The sequence below is a fragment of the Trachurus trachurus genome (assembly GCF_905171665.1).
Source record: "Trachurus trachurus genome assembly, chromosome: 1".
Taxonomy (NCBI): Eukaryota; Metazoa; Chordata; class Actinopteri; order Carangiformes; family Carangidae; genus Trachurus; species Trachurus trachurus.
Genome location: NC_139891.1, coordinates 63789 through 87801, shown reverse-complemented (window position 1 = coordinate 87801; position 24013 = coordinate 63789). Strand labels below are relative to the sequence as shown.

The 24013-nt window shown below is 41.5% G+C and overlaps 3 protein-coding genes across 3 annotated transcripts; 2 read left to right on the top strand and 1 right to left on the bottom strand.

The window, feature by feature from the left end:
• Positions 1–1454: 1454 nt before the first annotated feature.
• On the bottom strand, positions 1455–9492 carry pi4k2a (phosphatidylinositol 4-kinase type 2 alpha). Its single transcript, XM_083969439.1, has 9 exons — positions 9047–9492; positions 6219–6419; positions 6005–6136; positions 5164–5321; positions 4272–4329; positions 4078–4177; positions 3134–3267; positions 2907–2966; positions 1455–2652 (listed from the first exon to the last, which is right to left on the bottom strand). The coding sequence occupies exons 1-9, from the start codon at positions 9383–9385 to the stop codon at positions 2491–2493; spliced, it is 1344 nt and encodes a 447-aa protein (XP_083825565.1). The 5' UTR covers positions 9386–9492; the 3' UTR covers positions 1455–2490.
• Positions 9493–13382: 3890 nt separating this feature from the next.
• Positions 13383–17242, top strand: pgam1b (phosphoglycerate mutase 1b). The gene is made up of 4 exons (XM_084001486.1): positions 13383–13766; positions 14921–15195; positions 15314–15494; positions 16636–17242. The coding sequence occupies exons 1-4, from the start codon at positions 13628–13630 to the stop codon at positions 16803–16805; spliced, it is 765 nt and encodes a 254-aa protein (XP_083857612.1). The 5' UTR covers positions 13383–13627; the 3' UTR covers positions 16806–17242.
• A 1043-nt stretch (positions 17243–18285) lies between these two features.
• exosc1 (exosome component 1) lies at positions 18286–23696 on the top strand. The gene is made up of 8 exons (XM_083972444.1): positions 18286–18316; positions 19370–19485; positions 19749–19823; positions 19922–20010; positions 20102–20135; positions 20242–20292; positions 21241–21325; positions 22663–23696. The coding sequence occupies exons 1-8, from the start codon at positions 18289–18291 to the stop codon at positions 22767–22769; spliced, it is 585 nt and encodes a 194-aa protein (XP_083828570.1). The 5' UTR covers positions 18286–18288; the 3' UTR covers positions 22770–23696.
• The last annotated feature ends 317 nt before the right edge of the window (positions 23697–24013 follow it).

Here is a 24013-nt window from a genome sequence, read left to right as displayed (position 1 = left end):
GCCGAATCAGTGCCAAGTTCTGGAGAGTTCCTGCTGTCCCCTGAAGAAGACATCCCAGAGAACCAAAATCCATTTAAACCCTCCTCATGGAGGTTGGGTCTGGCAAGGCAGGACAATGCCAGAGACTCTGAACGCTACCTTCACCGCATCCTCCACTAAAAGCTGATTGGAGTAAATGGAAGAAGATGCAATAAAGTCATGAAATGCAGGACTGATTCTGAAAGGACACATTGTATTCCTACTTTTAGAAACTCCTGCTTACATGCACTGTACATGTCAAACCCCAGCACAAAGACATCCCAGTGAGCACTGGTAAACCTGCTTTGGGATTAGTCCAACTGTTATAGGTCATTCAGAATGAAACAAGTTGTGTTTAACAGAAATCAGCTGGTGTGTAAGGCTGAAATTACATTTCTGATTTTCTGTATTTTAAATGTACAACAGGCACTGAACTTTCCACAGATTTATTTTCATGATAAAGAATATAATGCTGCATTAAATGTTAATGTTTCCAGAGTATTTTTTATTTGATATGTTGTTACTTATAATCAGTACTGACATGTCCAATAGGGCTGGACGATATGCTTTTCTCCCGATTCGATTCTTCTACGATTTTTTGGATGGCGATTTGATTTAAATTGCGATTCTACGATATTGCAGATTCTCTCGATTTTTAGTCTGCATTTTTAACATTTATCTGCACACAAATACTGTAGGAGCCTATAAATTAACACACTCCATTATAAAGTGAACCCTTTTCAAAACCTGTACTCTCTGTATGTAAAAAAAAAAAGCTGTATGTAAAAAAACAAATGCACATTGCACAATATTTAAAAAAAATAAATAAAAAATAAATAAATCGATTTTTGAAAAGAAAATCGATTTAAAAATCGTCAAAAAAGATATCGCGATATTTATGTGAATCGATTTTTTCTCCCACCCCTAATGTCCAAAGTGAGATATCATCAATCGCTGTACCAAATAACATTCTGGCAGGCCAGAGAGGAACCCACAGCTTTGTCTATCATTAAATCTATCTATGCAATTTTTTTTTACAGCTGTATAAATAGTTGTCAGTAATGTGTCTGCCTCTATCTGCTGTGTTCAGCAGTGACTGTCAGCTTTTGCACTAAAACAGCTGGCTGAAGTAATTGGAAACAACACTGTGTGGGCTGAGAGTGGAATATAATAGATGTTGCTTATAGAAACTTGATGAAGCACGGTGTGATAGACCACTGATTGTTGGACTGTAATATTTCTACCGTTACCTGCAGCTGTAAGAATGAGCAGTAGTCATGATGAATAGAATACGCTAAAGTATATGAATTCCTCATATTGGTGTGGCTTGACTGTGTCTGACTGTAAACGTTCCTCATTCACAAACACAAGTCTTCTCTATTAATGGAATATGTTTTTAATTATAATCTATCATTAAATATTACATACAAATTATACAGTGCATTGTCACAATACATTTCATGTCAGTTCAGTACAGCAGAAAGTTACTTTGTTGTTTACTTAGGTCCACCCCACGAGCCGTAGAATTAACACAAATCAACATGGCTGAGACAAACAGGAGCTTGTGCAATCACCAACACCCCCCCCCCCCCCCCCCCCCCTCCTCCTCCGTTTGGAGACGAGATAGTTTTGTCTTCTTTGCCGATGACTTAACTCATTAGTGTGAGGGGACAAATTAGGTGAGCCAGTCATGCTGAGCTCGGTTGTGTTTCCTAAACCCCAAAAGTGCCTTTCGCTTCCCAACATCACCCCGGATGACTTGCAGATCCTAATCTAAACAGTTAGGAGCAATGAGTAACTGTGAAACCAGTTCACGTGGCTCTGTGTTCACTGTGTAAAGACGCCCATGAGTCGCCCAGTTCCTGAATCTTTAAGACTTTACCACAATGAACACTTACTTCTCTTGTTGGTTAAAAAAAAAAAAAAATGACAACACTGTTCTTCACTAGTGGCTTTGATGCTCTCACCAGCCCCGTGCTTTTAACTGCATGCGAGGGTAATATGCAGGTGGATAACAAAAAGGCAGAGATTGGTATGAAGAAAACAAAAAAAAATACATGGAATGCAACACCTCCCATCGAAAAAACAAAAGCATGAAAAATATGAGAGGTTTTGGACTGGTGTGCGTGTGTGTGAACAAACATTATGTGCACCCAGGTGTCCAACAGAAATCTCTCTTTCTCGCAGGAAGATACAGAAACTTATTTCTTCACTGACATCCAAACAAGGCACAGAGGCAAACAGGGAAGATGCGTTGTGAAATTCTTCCTCTTTTGACCTCATCGCTCCACCCTTTCACCCACTCTCTGTCACCATAATATCCATGAAGGACAGAAGGGTGGGGTGGGGTGATGATATATCCATTTTTCGGGAACAGAAAACCTACACTCTCAGATTCTGTCCGCGCATCTCTTTCTTTTTCCCCTCTTCTGCTTCCTGCTGCTCCTCCTTCTGCTATTGGCTGCTCCAGTTTTACCACCAGGTGAAGAAGGGTCTTCTGCTCTGGAAACTCTGTGTGTAGGACTCACTGTTAGCTCTCTGAGGCGCTCTGGCTGTCTCAACGATTACTGGGGGCATCTGAACCAACTGGAGGGGCGTTTTACCGTCCTTTAGGGCTTGGCACAAGTTCAAGATCTTAATATGAAAAGGGGAGACAGAAGAAGTATGTCAAAGAAAAACACTTGTAGTGACTTTATACTTTAAAACAAATAGAGTCACTGTAGGAGGAACAGCTTGGGTTATGTGGACGAGTTGAAAAAAGAAGTGGTAGAAAGACTTTTGTATGTTTGTATGACTTCCTCTATTTCAGTTATATTCATTTACCGTGTTCTACATAAACCTTTTTTTTTTTTTTTTTTTTTTTTAATAAAACAGAGGAGAAAACTTACCTGCCCCCTCATTACAGCTACTTGTCTGTGAAACTGTCCTCTGTCAAAACCGGGGTCTTTCTGCCAAGATACAACATACAAGACATGCGTGTTAAACAAAACATTTAAAACCACACAACTGGGTTTCCCTCCTCGACGTTTTGTAGTTCTCCTTATTTCAATGTTCACATCCCTTTATCAGTCGCCACATAGACGCTGCTGAATAATAACGCCAAGGCCCTCCTTACCTTGAATAGCTCATAGAGGTCCTCTTCCAGGTCCTTGATGAAGTTTGGGTCAGAGAGTTTGGGCAGGACCAGCTCTCTGATTTCCTGAGAGAAAGGAACTTTTGCCTGGGAAAGCCACGCCCAGTAGAAGGGGTCTGGTGATTGAAAAATGATACCGTTATTTAATGATTATTATAGACAATGTGTAAAAAGACCAATAGATTTAACATTAAACATTACTCCCGAGTCCATGACCAGCAGATAGACACCATCCTTTCCACTGTGCGTGCAGTAACAAGGGAGATACGGGCAGAGCTGGTTTAGCTCAAACGCTGGAAGTGCATAGGTAGTGTTCGCCTGCCTCCTACCTCAAGCTAGCCGTTTTCCGGTTATTTTCACAAAATAAAACACCCGTTGCCCTTTACATGCAGAAAACCATGACGATAGAATTTGTGCTTTTACTTTGAAATAGGAAGCTAACCTACCCTCGATGTAGCTAGCTTGAACCAAAATAAACCGTCTTTGCTTGAACCCTCCGTTTTGACCGATCTGGTCCCGTTACCGGCATTTGACCGCTCAAGATGCCTTACCGGAGAGTTTTGTCAGCTCTGAGACGAAGATCGGCCCACCGGTTTCCGTTTAGAGTTGCTGAAGAGTTTCTCTGATGACTTTAGGTGGAGGCAGGCTAACACTACCTATACACTTCCAGCGTTTGAGCTAAGCTAATTAGCGGTGCACCAGCTCTGCCTGTATCTCCCTTGTTACTGCATGTACAGTCGAAAGGATGGTGTCTATCTGCTGTGGTCATGGACTCTGGAGTGAGGCAAGACACGGAAAAAAAAAATGTTGGCGTATCCCGTTAAGGATGGAGGATAAATGTGTCAGTGACCAAAAAAAAAGCATGCATTACATCCTGCTGAGGGAAAGAAGTGATTGGTTGGGTGTTGGGTGGTGCGGGTGCTTACAGGCTCTCCAGGAGTCGGGGTGTTTGAGGGGGAAGGCGAGGCCGTTGTCTATGGCTGCCAGCTTAATGATGGGATCCTTTACCACCACCCAGTCTGTGTCCTGCAGAGAGGACGTGAGGTTACAGGTAGGAATTTAACAGACATAAACAACATATTCAGCCACAGCTTTACAGTGCATGTGTGTACATCCTCACCCTGTTCCCAACAGGGTCCATTGGACAGTCGTACTTGAGCAGCCAGTTGTCATTTCCCCTGTCTGCAACAACAACATAGATACAAAGTCATCCTAAAGCAAAAAAAGAAAGCCTTAGACCACCTCTCTAAGGAGGCGGCAGCCATGACACTGAACAATATCTTGCTCAGTGGTGGAATGATAGATTGACTTTAAAGGGATAGTTCACTCCAAATTGAAATTTCACTCATTATTTCACTCATTATCTATTTGCATCGGCGTCAGTGCGATTACTGACGCTGACGCAAATCTCGCGAGATTTGGACAGACCAGGAAGAGGAGCTTCCGCTGCAAACAAGCTTGAAATATAGACTTATTAAAACATTTTCGGGACAATTTCACATTTCGGGGCTTCAATACAAGACAGACATTACAGACCAGCAGCATGGAGGTATTTGGATGTTTTTTGGTGTGTCTTTTTGTTATGAAGACAGTTGGTATCCATTTGCAACCGTTATATGGACATGCACTGCTACGCCGAGACCCCCTGCAACTCAGAGAAGCCACGGAGGACTCTGAAACTTCTCCCAGCCCTTAGTCCACATGAGGGTGAGTAGATAATGAGTGCAATTTCAACTATTCTTTTAAGTAACAGAAGTTAATAGTATCAATCCCATAAGGAAGCACTGCAAAATAGAAGTATTTTAAGCATTATAAAGTCTCGTTAGAGTTATCTTTGCTGAGGACTGTGATCTTGTTCTCGTCCTTGTCTGATGTTGTTGTTGTTGTTGTTGTGTGAACTGCGGGACTGCAGATGGAAATTAGCCTTAGAGCTAAATCTGGTGTATTTACATATTGTATGTTCATGAATAGGCAGAGTCTCATTACAAATAAACAAATAAATGAAAATGAACATGCCTGTGTTCCTGATGATGTAATCGAGGACTACGAGCCGCTCAAACTGCAGTTGCAGCTGGCGATTAGTGTTTTCAGGCAATGGCTCTGCTTCAAACCTCCGCAGCCAGAAGTCTGCATCCTTGTAGCCGTCAACGAAGAGCTGGAAGGATCCGACCTGGTGGAGGTAAAGCACAGACGAAACAAAGACATTGTGACAACACATCTGTGGTGTATCTCCAGTGGAGCTAAATTACATTTGATTCTAGCTGTTTAGAAATACATGTTCCAGTCAATACCTTTTACAGGCAACAACTTTATTCCTTTTCTTGAGCATATTTGAAAAACATTCAGAGAAAAGTAAAAGTAAGTAAAGAGAGGGCTGGTTCTGGAGCACGGACCGACCCAAACAAAAAAATATCTGGTTTCCATAATTACTCTAGAAGAGAAGGAAAATTTTATTTTTTAAATAAATTAGTTTTTATTTCTGGCAAAATTTCATATTCTTATAACTAAATTTACTAAGAAAACCACTTGCTTTGTTATTCTTTGAAAAGAAATTGAGCTTTACTTTGAACTAATTACCAAATCAACAAATGAAAAGGCTACTTCAGACTTAAAGGGGACATATTATGCTCATTTCGGCTTCTTGACATGGTACCTTGATGTCTAAAAGTAAAGAAATGGCAGAGTGAAGTCAGAGTAGATAAGACACATGACCAATAACATTCAGTTAGATTTGTTAGAAGTGTGAACTTTTCCTTTACCAGTCATTGGAGGATTTGAGCGTGTTTGTTGAATAATACACAGAAATGTATCATTTAATAAAATCGCCTGTGTAGCAAGTGTGTGTTGAATTACCTTAGGTGGCAGTCCAATCCTGTGGAAGCGCTGTCCCACTTTAGGCACCTTCTCCAGGGCTAGCCTTTTCCCTCGAGATTTGACTCTGTCTATGGCACTGTAGTTGAATGTTTCACTAGCCAGATAAACCACCTAAAAGGGCAGATGACACATCAGAAGAGGCAAAAGGACGGTGCTCCTGTGATGTTGTGGTGCCGCCGTGTGTGTCCAATACCTTGGTCCTAGGAACGATGTTGAGCTCCAGTTTCTGATCGACCAGGCTGGCCCCGGCCTCGGAGAGGTAGCCTTGGTTCAGGACCAAACAGTCGCGGCCAAAACAGCAGGGGCAACACAGTTTCTGAAGCCACTTTGTCCACTTAGGGTTCAGCTGTCCATAAGGCTCTTCATTTTTGGGTTTGAACACGCCGATAATCTTCTGTATAGGGAGAACATGTAAGGATAATGAGAATGAATGAGAATTCTATTTTATTCTATTGTATATAAATTGAAATTTGTATGTCTATTTTTTGCACTACAATATTTTTATTTTATTGCTACTTTTTACTAGTTTTCTACGTTTTGTGACAGCACCTGACACCACATCAAGTTCCTTGCGCTGTACAGTGATCTTTACTGCTCTAGGCAATAAAAACATTTCTGATTCTGATTCGGTTCAGAAGTGGAACATTTAAGAATGGAGAAAAAACTGTGTGGTTGTATATGACACAGTTAAATATTTAAAGCCCCAGTATGTAACTTATTAGGCTTTTTATTAGCAAAAATCAAATATGTCTTTCATAAATACGTATTTCACTGAAGTGGAATCACAGCCGCATACAAATGAAAGCTTTCTGGTACCTTAGAATGAGTTGTTACAAGTTGTAACAGATACATAAGTGGACGACGCACCGAACCGAGGCGGCCATGTTGCATCACCATTTTTTACGTTGAGTGGCAGCGTGACCGTAGGTAACCACGGCTACATGCAGCGTCTGTTGCCTGTCTGACGTCTGCCCGATTTCACGTGAATGCAACATCAAGAATCACCGCTAGATGGGGGGAATTCCTACATATTATACCTTTAAGTTCAAGGGCTCATCTTAAAAACCTGAATATAAGATTGAAAGATACAGAACATACAGAGGGGCCAAAGAAAACAATTTGAAATTAAGTTTTAAACAGTGAGAAGTTGTCTCACTATTGAAATCCCCTGCTACAAACATGAACCGAGGCCGCCCACAGCCACCGTGAACTGCAGAAAATGAAGCTGTACACTTTTCTGTAAGGCTGAAAGACGTTTAGTGTCTGATAAAAAGATTTGGGAACTGTGTCACTTCAGAGTTGTCGACAGACATCACATTGTTGCAGTATGACACACATACGCCGATTACAACATGAAACTTGGTCATAGAAGAGAATTATACCCTCACACAGAGAGGTAGCACATGACCACTAAGCACACTGGTGACTAACTAAAGAAACTGGGGAGGTGGTGGGGGCAACGGGGGCAGGTCATTGGATAAAAACCTCAAACAATGAGCCTAGAATAGTCGTTTCTGTTTTTGAAACTTTTAATGGTCGGAGAAAGTGGAACATAAAAGACCAGGGTTGTCTTGTCTCCAACAGATTGAAAACACAAGTGAAATGACTGACAATCTGGCCACAAAGTCCACACAGACACACTTCCTTTTTTTTCTCACAGGGATTGAACACAACACACGCTTGAAGCAAGGAAGATGGTTGGAGGAGAGTATTGCCGAGTTACTCAATACTTTAATGGTCGAGTCCAGCAGTGCTGATCAAAGTTTACGGCCATTAATCTGGAATGATCTGGAACGAGTCAGGAGACAATGTAGAGGGTGGCAAGTGAAAATAAATCCTCTATATTGATCCATGGAGTGACTGATTGATTGATTTGTCTGGACTGTGTAGCAATTTGAAAAATGTTGTAAAGCACTTGTGGAAATAAAGTGATTACAAGAGCTGCGACTAATCAGACATGTGCACTCAGCATCTCCTGTTTGATTAGGTGTGTAAGACTTTGTTCGGTGCCAAATATGTAATAAAAAGAAAGTATGAGAATAAATCCAGGGAGGCAACCTGAAGTAATGGGTAGGATGTCATCTAATAATAATAATAATAATAACAACTCAGATTCATATAGCGCCTTTCAGGACACCCAAGGACACTTTACAAAAACAATAACAGAAAACACCAACAGACAAAGACAACCAAGAATTTGCAGGCAAAAGCCATGGGAGGGGGCTACTGGTCTGAGATGGGGGTTCACTAACACCTGTGCCAACACAACTGTAGTCAGATTAATGGGGGAGCTAAACAACTGGACAAAGAAGTTACAAAAAAAATATTACATTTTTTTAACTGCTTTGGTGTAAGTCAGCAAATTTGACAAATTGTCTAGCGTGTTTCTGAATTGAGAGCTTCTGTCATTCCATCAATGCAGCAGCAAACTGGCAGCAGTCTTCAAACTGGCCTGTATACTGATCATAAAACCACAAAAACAGTTAGGAGCTGTGTGGGAACAGGGCGTGAGGAGGGAGGCTGTTTATTACCAGAAAAGCTGACATCACCTAAACTGTGACAGGTGCTACCAGATGACTCTGGCAAAGGAAAATGTGTGTTTTCATTTATCCAACCAGCAAGTGTTTAGTGTATCTTAGAAGGCTAGTTAGGCTGTTTTTAAACTTTGTTATATAGATTTGCATTACTTGATGCATTCATATTGACACTGCTGTTCTGTGTGTTTTTATGAACAGCACAGCAAACGGCAGTTTTACACCTTTATAAAGAATAAAGTTGTATCTATTCCACAAAAACACTGGATGTTTGTCAGTACACTTGGTTGATGTTTTGTTTGCATGCCTTATAGACTATTTGCCAAGTCATCACAGGCTAGTTGGAAGAGGCCTTTCCTAGGAGCGACTTTCACTCTCGTCTTGCAGTCAGTGCATCCCATACAACACTTAACATTTCATGAACCAGTCAAGAGATAACAAAGGGAGCAGAAACTGTCTGGAATGGTTAGCAACATGTTCTCCTTACCCCCTGTGAATCTTTGACAAAATAGCTCCCACTGGATCCCTGGTAGATCCTCTCCGGGTAGATCCCCTCTTCTATGGCTCGCTCGGCCTTTCGGATGATCTCTCTGAACTCAGGATCCTCCGGGAAGTCGTTCCTGTGCGGCTCCCGCGGCGAGCTCCCGCGGTCCCGGTCCAGCAGCGGCTGCCTCTCCCGGCTGCGCCCCGGACTCCCGGCCGGGATGCGCACCACGGAGCCCGGGGTGCTTCCAAACGCGCCCCGCGGGCTGGTGGGCTCCGTGGGACAGTAGCTGAAATCACCAGAGTCCCGCAACGGAGAGACAAGTGGACTCGTCTCGTCCATGTCTTTGGTGGTGGTGGTGGCAAAGGTCGAACTCCCGAGAAAAGAGAGGAAAGTAGACGAAACAGAAGAGAGAAAGAAAGTGGGACGGTTGTTTTGTTGACTATGACGGTGGCTAACAGGGAAACAGAGAGAGGAAAAAAAAAAATCAGATGACTGTCAGCTTCCGGGAAGAGGCGAGAGTGTTTTGATTTTTAACCAATCAGCGTTCAAGGGATGCTACCAAGCTCCTTATCGTCGTTGCTGATTGGTCACAAACATTCCTCCCACGGAAGACACGTGAGAGCTGACACCTGATTGGCCATTCGGTCTCCGTGATGCCTGTCCGCCATATTGGAGCGGTCCAGACTGCTGGTAAACAAATGTTTACCCCTTTACTAACATATTATATTATATTATATTATATTATATTATATTATATTATATTATATTATATTATATTATATTATATTATATTATATTATATTATATTATATTAATAATATAATAATCCCGAAAGGGGAGATAATTTGGCTGTCTCATCTACCATTTGAAGAATTAAAAAGCCTGATGGCTGAAGGTTTAGTTTAGTTTAGTTTAGTTTATTTATTTATTTCATTCATTTGTCAAACATAAAAACAAAAAATAAAATAAACAGTGACAATACTGTAACTCTTGAATGAAAGGGGGTAGAAAGAAGCGAACTTATATTGTCTACCCCTTGTTACAAAGAATTAATTCACAAATTAGATAGTACCTACATCCAAGCAGAGAAAAAATGGAAGTAGAAGAAGAAAAACATCAACAAACGTTTACAACAAAAGTGACATAAAATAAATTGGACAGCTGCAGCCCAGCCGGCTACTCATCATCTTAGTACATTTCTGTTAAGTGTGTGACAAGCTACATGCAGTATAGACACATATATGAATTTACTGTCACATGATGCACAAGGTACAAGGGATTTCTGTTTGTACTGTATAGTGGGGTAAATTGTTTTTGCATCTTTAGAGAATAGTCTTGTCATGAGACGGGTGAGAATGAGTCGTGAAAACCTATTCCTGATGACACCATTATGTCATGTGCCTATCGAAGATTAAACAGCAGAGTGGATTTGGACACAGTTTCTCTAAACCCTTCCCTATGCACTGGGGGAAAATAATCTGAAGTAGAGACCTTCATACTGTATTTGAATCAGGGAAGGCAAGACATACTGTAATTAACCAATTGCTACGATTCTGATTGTTCCACCTATACTTATTTTGGCTTTATTATGGCATTTACATATTCTATTTATATACTCATTTGGCAGACGCTTTTATGCAAAGCATAAGGACATCATTTGACTTTCGCTGCTTGAGGGTTTTATTACATTCTGCATCCATTTTAGTCATAGGTGAGTGATGATACCTATCACACACTCAAAATTTGAATATCTTCAATCCACAATGGTTAGGGTTAGGACCAGGGGCTCCTATAACCCGAATGGATCAAGCAAGATAGTTTAAAAGAGGAACCAGAGTCAGTTAAAGCAACTTACTTTTTTTTGGGGCCCCATAGTGATCCTGCAGGAACTGAATGAAAGTGTTATTTGTGGTCTCACATGAGCCAAACTTGGTTGCATTGATGATTTGACATTATCCACCAAAGTAATGAAAAATTTCTGTCAAACTAAACATGGGCAGTTTTGGGGGGTCGGAAAATAGCTATATATACCAGGTTTGATGAAGCTCGGATTAAAGAGATGAGCACGGTCTATTATTGCTCTTTTCAGCAGATATCAACTCAAATGTCCCAACAATTCCAATGCCTGAACATTTTAGTTTTGTTTGTACCTGCAAGCCTGTAGGACAAAAACATAGAGTGGAGAGAACTGTATGTCACAATCAGACCACTAGATGGGGCTGCGGGGGCTAGATGAAATGTAGAGCTCAAATTGCCACATCAGCAACTGGAAGAGTACAATTACGGGTCTTTGAGAGAAAAATACAGATGTTGTCTCCTCTGTGTACAGGCTCGTTGGTCTAGGGGTATGATTCTCGCTTAGGGTGCGAGAGGTCCCGGGTTCAAATCCCGGACGAGCCCAAATTTTAGGAAATAAGTTCTTGGCTCGTGGAAAACACAAGGCTGCTCAACAAAGTATGTTCACAGTACTGAATGGATGAAAGACACTAGGTAGTCCAAGGACAGAGAATGCAAAGAAAGATGAACGTGTGTTACCTGCAGATAACTTAAAGGATATTTCAAATGAATTGTTCACACATGATATGGCCTCGTGACCCTCGTCCTGTACTGAGCCATCCTGAAACGGCCCATTAGGCTGTCTATGACAAATAAAAAATACATATGCACAAATGATGCTGCAAGATTATCACCATCCTCCTCATCTTCCTCCTCCTCATCATTATCATAAGAACTGACAAAATGAAACAGGCTACAACAAGTAGTACAAAAACTCTGGTCATAACTTACAGTCACTATGCACTTTATTTTTCTACACACAGTTACACACATGGCACATTTTCTACTTTGCACTAAAGTCAACGCTGCCAGTTTGTTGTTGTATATACTTTTGTACATCACATTTTATTTTATTTGCTATTTCTATTTTATTATGTATAGTTTGTTCTTTATATTCTTATACTATATGTTGTTATCGTCACTGTGTGTCTGTGTATTGCTGCTGCTGCACTGTAATTTCCCAGCTTGGGATCAATAAAGTCTATCTATCTATCTATCTATCTATCTATCTATCTATCTATCTATCTATCTATCTATCTATCTATCTATCTATCTATCTATCTATCTATCTATCTATCTATCTATCTATCTATCTAAGTGATCTCTCACTGGTACCGACCTGCCATGAACTTTTTTTTTTTTTTTACCAGTTCTACACTTATTTTCTGTAATAGTTATCGTCTCACACACACTTGGGGAAAAGTGTGTAGCCATAGTTACGATCAGCATCTGTCATAGAAGAAAATCTATTTATAATATACCAAACAAATATTTATTAACTAATTTCTAGTAATTCTGCATTGTTTTCCCCCCTTTGCCTCCTCTTCATTTGGTGTTTGACATGTCACAGTTGAGCGACCAGCCTGTTCGTGACACCATGTATTATTTCACGAGACAAGTACTAGTCCAGGCAAAGTAACGTTTTACAACAGACTAATTGTAATAGATTTTTTTTCATCATACATCATTTCTATGAGGTGTCCAGAACAACATAGGCCTACTAAAGGTCCTAAGAAATCCTAGTCGGGGAAATATGTTTAATTCTCATCAATCCTGATTTACTGTATAAAGTCTATGCTGCCAATAAGGCCAGAAAACAATACACACCAATGGGGCTATTTTTTTCTTTTACTCCTATCACAATGAAACTTTACACAATGAAAGTATTTTTTTTGTATTAGTTACAAGTACAATTTTGGGCATATTCCATTAGTGTATGGCTCATTTGCATATTCAAATTCATTTTCAAAGAAACTTGTAATACAAAAAATGTTACATTTCATGAATACTTTCATTGTGTAAAATTTCATTGTGATAGGAGTAAAGGAAAAAAGCCCCATTGGGGTGTATTGTTTTCTGGCCTTATTGGCACCATAGACTGTATACAGGCCTACAGTAAATCAATCTTGGATTAATACGAATTAAACATATTTCCCCAACTAGGATTTCATAGGACTTTTAGTATGTTGTTCTGGACACCTCATAGAAATGATGTAGCTTATAATGAAAAAAATGAGCTAGATTGTCTGGACTATAGTGGCTGATTATTATTTGAGGATGTGTTTACGGCTTCTTTCCACTGTGGTTGTAGTTCTGTGCATCAGAGGGCATTTGTCTGTTTTTTCCACATGATGCATCATCCAGCCTGGCCTGCAGGATGCACGGCTGGGTGTGTGTGGACGTGCCGATGTGCGCGCATCCTCCAGCCTCCCTCCTCCTCCCGGCGCGCACAGCTCGCCTTCTCATTGGTGGACACCAGCAGGAAGAGAGACAGAAGCACTCGGGTCGTCATATCTGTCAAGTTCAGCCCAACTCCTCAAAGTCAGTCAGTCAGTCGGTGCTGGATCGGACGTGATCTCCCTCCAGAGACCACCACCAAAAAAAAACCTGCGCTCGCTCTGCTGCAGGGATCTCTGGGGTCTGGGCCGAGGCAGGACAAACCTCCGGACGCTGCTGCCGCGTTTTACAGAGAGTCACGTACCCCAAAGTTTCCGGAAATCCACCACAGAGGACATCGGAGTGAGGATGGCTGCCTACAAGCTGGTCCTGATCCGCCACGGAGAGAGCTGCTGGAACCAGGAGAACCGCTTCTGCGGCTGGTTCGACGCGGACCTGAGTGAGACCGGCGAGCGGGAGGCAAAGAGAGGAGGACAGGCCCTGAAAGGTAGAGCAGCAGATGATGGTGATGTCATGGGGCCTAATCGGGCTTTCTCTCGGTCTGTGGATTAAAGCTAGGTCTTATGCAACTCTGCCGGATGGGGAAACAGGTAGAAGACACACTGCGACACAAGCAGTGGTGTAGTCTATGTGACACAGGTAAACTCAGTATAGGCCTATACTACAACAAAACTATTTAACTATGTGATACAGGTATGAACAGGCTACAGCAGTAGGCCTACCCACTACTAGGAATGAGACGACACCACTGGACACAAGCCAGGGCCATTAGCAGGGATGGATGGGAGTCAGTCAGAATTGATGCAGTTGATGCTTCTCTTGGTGTTTTCTGATGTGCACGTCATCATTCACAGTTCACCTGCTTGACCCATCATCACACATCCATCCCATACAGTCTGATCATGGCCCTTTAATAGGCTACATTAGCCAAATTAGATTTTTCATTCCCATCACTTTTCCATTGAAGAGAATAATCTATCTGTCTTTGGATTTATTACATGAATGGTAGGCCTATGGTGAAGTGAACTTGTGAGGAAAGCTCAATAGAGCAGATTGTCATGATACCATCTACATAAACTTTGCTGAGTTTCAGGGAAAATAGAACATTTTGCAGTCATTTTTATTACATTAAACTAATATAAACCTGAAGCATTACTGTATTGCTAGAAACAAGTGCATAACCTGAGTGATAGAAATAAAATTAATTCCAAAAAAATATTAATAGCATGGCTAAAGAAAAGTGGTTTAAAAACATTGAGAAATGATAAACATTAAGACATCTTCTTAGTCCTTTGCTGTATTTGACTCAATATTCCTCTATGTGGAGCACACACACACACACCCGTGCACCGCACCCACACACACACTTATCTGACCCAACAATCCTCTGCAGGCAGAATCTGCAGAGCCCACAGTCTGTCCTTTTGTCCGCGCTGCCACTGACGAAGCAAAAACGAACGTGTAGTGATATTAGCTATTAGCTATTAGTTAAGCGAAATTTAAAAGCAAAACATTTTCTTTCACTGTAACAAAAATAAATTTAGATTTCCTCTGCAGACACATCTTAGTGAAACTCCTCCCTCTGTCTCCGCCAATGACCATTTACCATCTTGTTCCTGTCCTGTCTCTGATTCTCCTCAGATGCTGGCTATGAGTTTGATATCTGCTACACCTCTGTCCTGAAGAGGGCCATCCGGACCCTGTGGTTTGTTTTGGACGGCATCGACCAGATGTGGTTGCCCGTCCACCGGACCTGGCGCCTGAATGAGCGTCACTACGGTGGCCTGACTGGGCTGAACAAGGCTGAAACAGCAGAGAAACATGGTGAAGCCCAGGTCAAGATCTGGAGGCGCTCTTTTGACATTCCTCCCCCACCTATGGATGAGCAGCATGACTTCTATCAGACCATAAGCAAGGTAACACAGTGGAACATTGTCTCTTTCCTTCTCACAAATGCAGACACCTTTATTATATCAGTGCAAATCCACATGGTTCCAACACATGTGACAACAATAACTGTGTCTCCTGTTGTAGGACCGGCGTTATTCTGACCTGACGGAGGATCAGCTTCCCTCCTGTGAGAGTCTGAAGGACACCATCGCCAGGGCACTGCCTTTCTGGAACGAAGAGATTGTTCCACAGATCAAAGACGGAAAGAGGGTGCTGATTGCTGCTCACGGCAACAGTCTCCGAGGCATCGTCAAGCACCTCGAGGGTAAGAAACAGAGTGGAGATGTATGAGGTGCTGCTGCCCGCTGCCAAAAGTAATCATCCTCTGTTTGAAACTCCTTCTTTTAAATGATTTATTGAACCTAATTAAATCACAGTCTGAATTAGCTACAGTTTCTGAATTCATATTTTAACAAAAGTCATTATCTGGTTCATGCGTTGAAAATGGATTGGATTCAAAACTATATAATTAGCAGAGATATACTATGGTGACATGGCACTAGAATAATACATACAATACACAATACATACAAACGCACTCATTCCATTTACTAATTTTGCACATTTGCAGAATCACAGTAGCCTTGTAAACCAGCCTCTTCCAGAAATGCATTTTATTTAGTCTGGCCTCACTCCCCCTGTAAGCGTTTGGCCTGAAACCCTCAGAAGGCCGAGCCAATCAGCGTCGCCGCTCAGATTTCTGTGATTGACACAGCACGTTGGCCAATCAGGGACCGACTGGTGCAAAGCCCCGTCACTACACTGCGTGACTCTTACCACGGCGGAGCTATCTAGCAGTAGCAGCCTAAAAACAGCAGCAAGGGAAGTTCTTACTACATCCATTACAGCAATTAAACAAGAGCAAGAGTCGGCGCTTGTTGAGTTTCTTGAAGGAAAAGACGTTTTCGCTGTTCTTCCAACTGGATTTGGCAAAAGTTTGATATACCAACTTGCTGATTGGCTGAATCGGTTGTCTGTCAACGCTACTACTCCCGCCCAGTCCCGCCCACCCCAAACGCTCACAGGGGGGATGAGGCCAGACTCTCCCTCAGAAATGAAATGAAATGCATTTCCGGGAGAGGCTGGTTTACGAGGCTAGAATCATAGTTCAACAAAGGTAAACTAGAAATATTAATTGTTTCAAATGAACTCAATGGGAGACAAGAAGAATATTAAATCAGCATAAGTGAATGCGACTCAGTCCTTATAGCTGGAGGGTAAAGTAAAACAGTGACACTGGGATGGGGTGTGATTTGAGTTGCTTGCAATATACAACCGCAACGCTAGATGGGAGTAATTCCTACACAATGTACCTTTAAGTCTCTTTTCCTTAATCTACAGATGCGTGAAAAGCACATTCATACAACGTGACTGTAAACTGAATGTGTCTTGTCATTGTTTCCCAGGGATGTCAGAGGAGGCCATCATGGAGCTCAACCTGCCCACAGGCATCCCCATCGTCTATGAGCTGGACAAGAACCTTAAGCCTCTGGGACCCATGCAGTTCCTGGGAGACGAGGAGACGGTTAAGAAGGCCATGGAAGCTGTGGCTGCTCAGGGCAAAGCCAAGAAATAGACTCATCCTCCCATGGTGTACAAATTACAGATCAATCACGTGCTGTTCAAGTTTGAAAAAAAAAAAAGGTCATTTACTGTTCGTCTCATCACAGACAATGTGCACTTTATTGTAATGATACCCGTCTTTCGCACTAACACACAATATGATGTTTGATCTGATTGGTCTTAATTTTCTGACACACATTTGAGACAATATATCAGCACTAATATGGTTTAAGCACTGACCAAAAATTGCAAATTAGGGACCAGTGAATAGGAGCAAACATAGGCTAACCCTGCAGAACCCTTTCTATCTTAAGTGCGTGTAGGTGAATGCTCAGTGCGAGTAGTATAACCTATAAGATTACACTGGCTGTTTTGAAGAGGGCAAGACGATATGCTCTGCACTGTTGAATTTGTTTGCTGTGGCATTGTGAGAAAAGGAATAAATATTGTGAGCCGTTATGTGATGAAATCTGTGTCTGACTGTCTCTGCCTCTGTCCTCATGAATCATGGTTATGGAGAAATCTGTTGTTGCAGTATCATGAACAATATGATGCAGTATTTCCTGCCACTGCCTCACTGGTCTAAAACCATTAGACATTGTATGGAGCTTTATGTGCTGTGACATGTGCAAAATTTTGAACACTCACAGAGTCAGTATCTTGGCAGAGACCATAATCAACACTTTCTGTTGCAGCTAAGACTCAAGTTCAATTCTTATGTAATCTTCACGTGCTCTTCCTGTAGATCACTTGAGGTTTTGAGACATTTTAGCTGTCTAGCACACCCGGCATGTGCAAAATTTAGCCAGAGGCTTTCAGTGCAATTTAAGTTGAGCAACATGGCCTATGTTTCTTGATGTTGTGCACAGTGGATTTGGAAGTACAGGTATGCTTGGACTGTTGTCCTGTGGAGAGGTCAGCCATTCCATTTAATTCTGAATTGTTTGGCTGCCTAGTGAAATCTATTCTCCCCTGTGTGTACTACTCCCACCCATGGATGTATTATATTATTATAGATCCGCTCCCACCCCATACTTAAGGTGATCATGTGGTGTAACCAGTGGCTTTGAATATACCACAATTATAGCTTATTTCTAGGAAGATTTTTAAACCATTAATCATAATTCAATATAAATTTACTTATACCACTACAAAGAAATATGATTTATCGTGAGTAAACCATAAATTACTTGTTTAAAACACTGGTTTAAGTTTAATTATTTTTCCTATGTCCCTAATACCAGCGTTAAAAGTAGAAGTGGTTTACGTCTAAATAAGTAACTGCACAATTTTTAAAGAGAGTATGAAAATTCATGCTATGTTGACGATGTCCATGTGCGGAACATGTGCCAAGGTTGTACCATGCATGCCTCAACAAACATGGCGGAACGAGCCGTCCGCTCTCTATTTCCTGTTAGCCTGAGGTCGGGCCAATCAGAATCGACTAGAACCTTACGTCACAGCCAATCGGCCGACAAACTGCTCTTCTCGAAAACATGTCGCCCATGAAGCTGTGTGTTCCAGGTGAGTGCCGTGAATTTTGTCATTTCCAGTGCTTTTTACGTGGTTATACGCCGCCACAGAGGCTCTGGACACTCTCTAGTCCCTCCGGCTGCCGTAGAGGTCGTCGCTTTGTTCGGAAATACAGTTAAACCGCGGTTTGACAGCGGAAATCTCTGTTAATTACTTCCAGCTGCCATGTGTGGGGTGGGTTTTGGCTTCTGGCACTGTTAACTCAACTTTGTATTTATCTTTTCCACGAAGAGTCTACAGGTGAATATACGAAAGAATAACTGTGTGCAGAGCCTCTTTATTATTGCACACTTTCCCTATAGGGTTTACACCTCCATACCTGAGAGTTGTTGACTTTTACTTTTCTGCGGCAGGCTTCATCTGCAGCCCTGCCTATCGCCTCAGGCAGGACAGCAGCATTCCTTCTCTCACCTGTTTTGACTCACCCATAAGACATTATCTGTTGCGCTCTGCATTAAATGTCAACAAATGCCAACAAATGTCACGTTTAAACGGCTCGCGCTGGTGAGGAAGTGATTCCAGAGAAAAACATTTTCCTCCTCACGTCAAGGATGGTTTTGCATGTGCTTTTGGGTTAACAATCATCTTTTGTGTTTTCACAGAGGACTATATTTGGGTCTTTGGCTTTCATTCCCAAATGTCCAATGTGTGTTTTTTCTGTCTAGAGCATTTAAAGTTGTTGTGGCTGTGTATAGTTGGATGCATACAAGGCCTCTTTTGCTCAGATGGTAATTCACCCATATACTGACATAACTCGTCAGACAATCAGTTCAGTCACCTGAATAATTATACTCATTAAACATGGCAGTGGTTTTGTATATCTGCAGTCTGTTCTGCATCAGAGGTTTTTATCTCGTTGAACTGCATTCTGTTTATTATTCTGAAGTCAGCCAAAACCTCTACAAAACCGTTTTGTAGAGGTTTTGGCTGACTTCAGAATTAATTTATAATATAATATATAGTTTTCTTCATCACACTAACACCATCCTGTTGTGTTTCCTTCACTGACACTACCTCTGTCTTCCTCCCCTTCTTTGTACTCAGGTGACAAACTATGCAGCACAGACGACTGTATTCCAGGCACAGGAGTATATCTGCGGCACGGCTACATATACTCCTCACTCGCAGGCTACGTGCTCAAGAAAAACGAGGGAGAGGAGGTGAGGGGTGTGGCAGGTATTGGTGGGAGAGAGGTGGTGAAAGCTGCTTCAGGCATGTGATGTGGGAGTGCCTGAGTAAAGGTATTGCGCAACTTTTGTCAATGTAACTGAAGCGAAATAGGTTTGTTCAGCGTCTGTGATTAAATATGCACCATATTTTCTGTGACAGGTCTCTCCTTCAGGCTGTTTTTAAACTGAAGCTTTTAAACTTCAACTCGTGACCTGTATGTGCATTAATGTGTGCAATTGTTTTTGTCTTCTAGTTGCCTGTGATCTCAGTGGTGAGGGAAACGGATAAACAACTACTGCCAGATGTAGGGGCAATAGTCACCTGTAAGGTAATGCTGTGTAGGTGATCTCAGAACAGCTTAGATGCAGCTTTGTTTATCACAAGAGTTGGTTTGTATTGATCCTTGTCTTTTCTTCGATGGGACAGGTGACCAGTATCAACCCCAGGTTTGCAAAGGTCATCATACTTTACGTAGGCTCCACACCGCTGAAGGACCGCTTCAGAGGGACTATCAGGTAACCCCAAAATCTGACATAGTGCAGTAACTGTCCATGGTCTTATTAAGTTGTGTCCTTCTAAAAGCTGAGCTCACTTCTGACTCCACAGAAAAGAAGATGTGCGAGCAACAGAGAAAGACAAGGTGAGTTAGAACGAATCATGTCCTCATCAGCTGAGGACATCACGCAGCCTGTTCTCTAAAAGTGACAAAAAATACTTGGTTTAAAACCTTCTCTTTATTGTTGCAGGTGGAGACGTACAAAAGCTTCAGGCCTGGTGACATCGTCTTGGCAAAAGTGGTATCCTTCACCTGCTCTTTAATCAGAGACCCTTTTTAAAGAGTGAAATTGCATTTACAATCACCAAAAGCACTTCCATCAAAGTGTTTAATGAAAGATGTTTGATACAGGACTGGTGCAGAATCTGTACTTTGTGTACTAATGATAACCTGCATTTGTTCACAGTAATTAGTCAGTCACTTGTTCATCTGTTAAATCAAGATGTTTAACAAAATGAATAATAATGGGCCTCCATATATTTAAAAACCTTTGCTGCTTAGCCTTTAATATATAGAAAATCATTCCCAGTGGAAAGATTTACAATATAACATCAAACAACATGATAAAGCCTGAAGGCCTTACTGTATCTCAATTAGAGATGAAGCGGTCACTGGTTTTACACATACTACTGTGTGTCATGACAAAAATGTTAGATGGTTAGTACCGTTTATATTCCACTGTGACTGTGAGCAATTATTGTGGTTAATTACTTTACTTAGTTAATTTGAATCATATAAAAGGAAACAAATGTTTACAGTGTTGCAACAGACAAATCCAGTCCTACTGGTCCCTATAGACGTAGATGTTAATGCAAATATTCACCTGGTAAATCAGTTTCAGGTTGTCTCTTACTTACTTTTAACAACACCAAGACAACACTGATAGCTGTGATCATGATACTACATTGTTTCATGGCGAGCAAAATGAAATGGCCTTAGTGGGAAAAATCTTGTGAGCGACAAGTAATATCTCATCACACCCACTGCCAGGAAAGAGATGAGGTCGAGAATGCGTCAGAGCCAGACAGACAGTCTCTGCACTGATGTGTTTTCTTGCAGATGTTCTTGTTAACCTTTAAATCCATAACAACTTCCTGTTTATATTTACTATCAGTGAATTCAAAGAACAGTGTAGTCTGCTTGATGATGTTTGGTTTTGGTGCTGCTGATCCTTGACGTATGTTATCAGATTTCTCTTGGTGACGTTCAGTCCAACTACCTGTTGACAACAGCAGAGAATGAGCTGGGAGTTGTGGTGGCACACAGTGAAGCAGGTAACCGGATGATCACTTTAATTTATTGTCAAATTTATATTACTCCAGCACACACAAGGCAATGAAGGAGGATGTGTTGGAATAACAAGTTACATCTGTTTGGCCTGCAGACTCTTACTGTCCCTTGGTCATTTTCATAGTGAGAGATATGTTTTATTAAGCTTTTGCATGATTTGTTTGGCTCTTTATTTGCTCTAGTGATCTGGGTTTAAAGAGGGTTACCTGTTTGCAGCCTAATAGTTTTTTTGAAATACAGTAATGCTGCGTGATGAGTAGCTCCTGTTGGAGGTTTTAAAGCCGAAGCACAGATCCTGTGAAAGGTGCACAGGGAGAAGTTATGAGCTAAAATTTCTGTCCAAATTTTTTTTATTTCAAGTGATTGAGGTGATGGATTGAACTCTCTTTAAGAGAGTAATAACTCGGTCGATACTTTTTAAGGGTTGAATTTGCTTAAAGGGACATTGTGTAACTTCTCCTGTTATCTATTCACGTAAATCGATTATTTGGTTCAAAAGTCTGTTTTTCATTACTCACTAATCCCCCCCCATCAACAAAGTGAAGTGTTCATTTCAGCTCTGAATGAGCCGTTCATATCATTCATATCTCCATGGAGCGGGTAAGCTCGGTGCTGCTGCCATGTGGTGTCTCCATGTTTTTACGTTCAGTGGCAGCGTGACGGTAGGAAACCACGGAAACTCAGCGGAGACACCGGAGCTGTCGGCTCAGGTGGAGGTGGCGTCTGTGAAAAGTCACCGTGGTAACGCAGTGAGGAGGAATGGAGCGTTACACTGATGCTGCATTCAGGTGCAGTCGGGCAGGCGGCCGTCGGTAACAAACCAGATGTCATTTTAGTCACAGAAGTCCAGAAAAAGCCGGTAAAACGTGGGTCAGGTAAACAATACCACATCGCCATGACAACATATGTATTGTGTATGTGTATTGTTTTGCCTCGTGCTGACGGACCACTTGTTTACATAGAGGCTTGTTTATGCCGTTACGTGCAGTGTCATCCGTCTGCCGTCTGCCCAATTTCATGTGAATGCAACATGAAAAATATAATTGAGTTACTTGCGATATACAACCGCAACGCTAGATGGGAGTAATTCCTACACAATGTACCTTTAAATAAAAAAGTCTACTGGATCTACTTTTTCCATGTACATAATGTCTAAAGTAATTTATGATTTGGACACACAGTACGTACCTGATAATTGTTTTATACAATTGCAGTTTCTCGTAACTCCTTAGTCATCACCATTGTGTCATTATTTGTCTGTTTTTTTTATTTTTTATATATATTTTCTAAAAAAATCTTTGTCACATTTTGTTTGAACCAGGTGTCCAGATGGTTCCCATCAGCTGGTGTGAGATGCAGTGCCCTCAGACACACACCAAAGAGTTCCGCAAAGTGGCGCGAGTGCAGCCGGAGTATCTACAGGCATGAGCGGCCTGAAACGTCTTTTCCACAAGGAACACACAGCTTCCCCATCCTCCCTTCACTGTCGTCTCAGATGTTTTTATTGAAAGACTGGACGACCTGTGATTTGTTGGCTAGCTCTGGTTTCATGTCTTCCTTTTTCAAGTGTTTTTTGAATAGCTTTCCCTCTGCACATTGTGTCATCATTTAATTGTGCCGGCTTGAAAACACTGAAGCAGACCACACAGTGTAGCGACTGTTCAGACATTTCTAACTAATTCAAGGGGTGGTACATAGCAGCTATCTAAACTTTCCATGTGACCACTATGCTGAGAGGCAAAAAAGTATCAGAGTTTTGCGCAGGATGCAGGATTCACTTTTTTAATAACTATTAGAGCTGGATTTAGATCAGCAGGTCACTTGAAGAATGGCGCATGTTGCTGAATGATTGTAATACTTGTTTAAGACAAGGTTACACGTCATGGAAAGATAAAAATGAACACAATGCTTAAGCAGAGAGATCGTTGCAAAGGGTAGTGTCCAAGGGCAGTGACCAAAAAATGCTGTATAGGGAGCACTGCTCTTTAAAACTTCATGTGTGCTGGACTCGTTGAAAGGCACCTTCTTTTCCTTATGCGTTTCCAACTTTTTTCCAAGTAGTGGTGGACAAATGTTGTCCACATATCAGTTTTAAAGGGAAAATGAATGTGATTGAGAGCCTATTGTTCAGACTTGCAACACAGCTACCAAGCACGGAATACTGAAGTACATCACACGATAGTCAAATATTTCTATTTTGTTTTTTTTGTTGTTTTTTTTTACAGCATATAGATAAACAGTTGAGCCAATAACAAGCAAGCAGATGTTTCCACTTTTTAAGTGTACTTCATCTTTCTTCGTTCTCTCTTCACTTTGCAGAAGATGTCATGCAAGATTGAAATAAAATGACTATCAGGAGCCGTTAATGAGTTTCTTTGTTTATCCAGACTTATTTAAGTGATGTGATTTTGTTTTCAGTAATGAAAGTAGCTGACAAGTGATTTCTGGCTGTCCATTGTCTGCTGCAGGGTGCACACAGCTGCTCTCAGCTGCAACAGGCAGGACAACGACCGAAAACACAAACACTGCAAGCATTCTTTATCGCAAAAACATTAGCCAACATCCCTGATATTTTTCAACTCATTGAAAGGATTGGGCTTCAAGGTAAAAGCTGGAAATATCCAGATTGTACATCCTAACGGTGGTACTTTTTTTCCATTAGAAGCACTCAC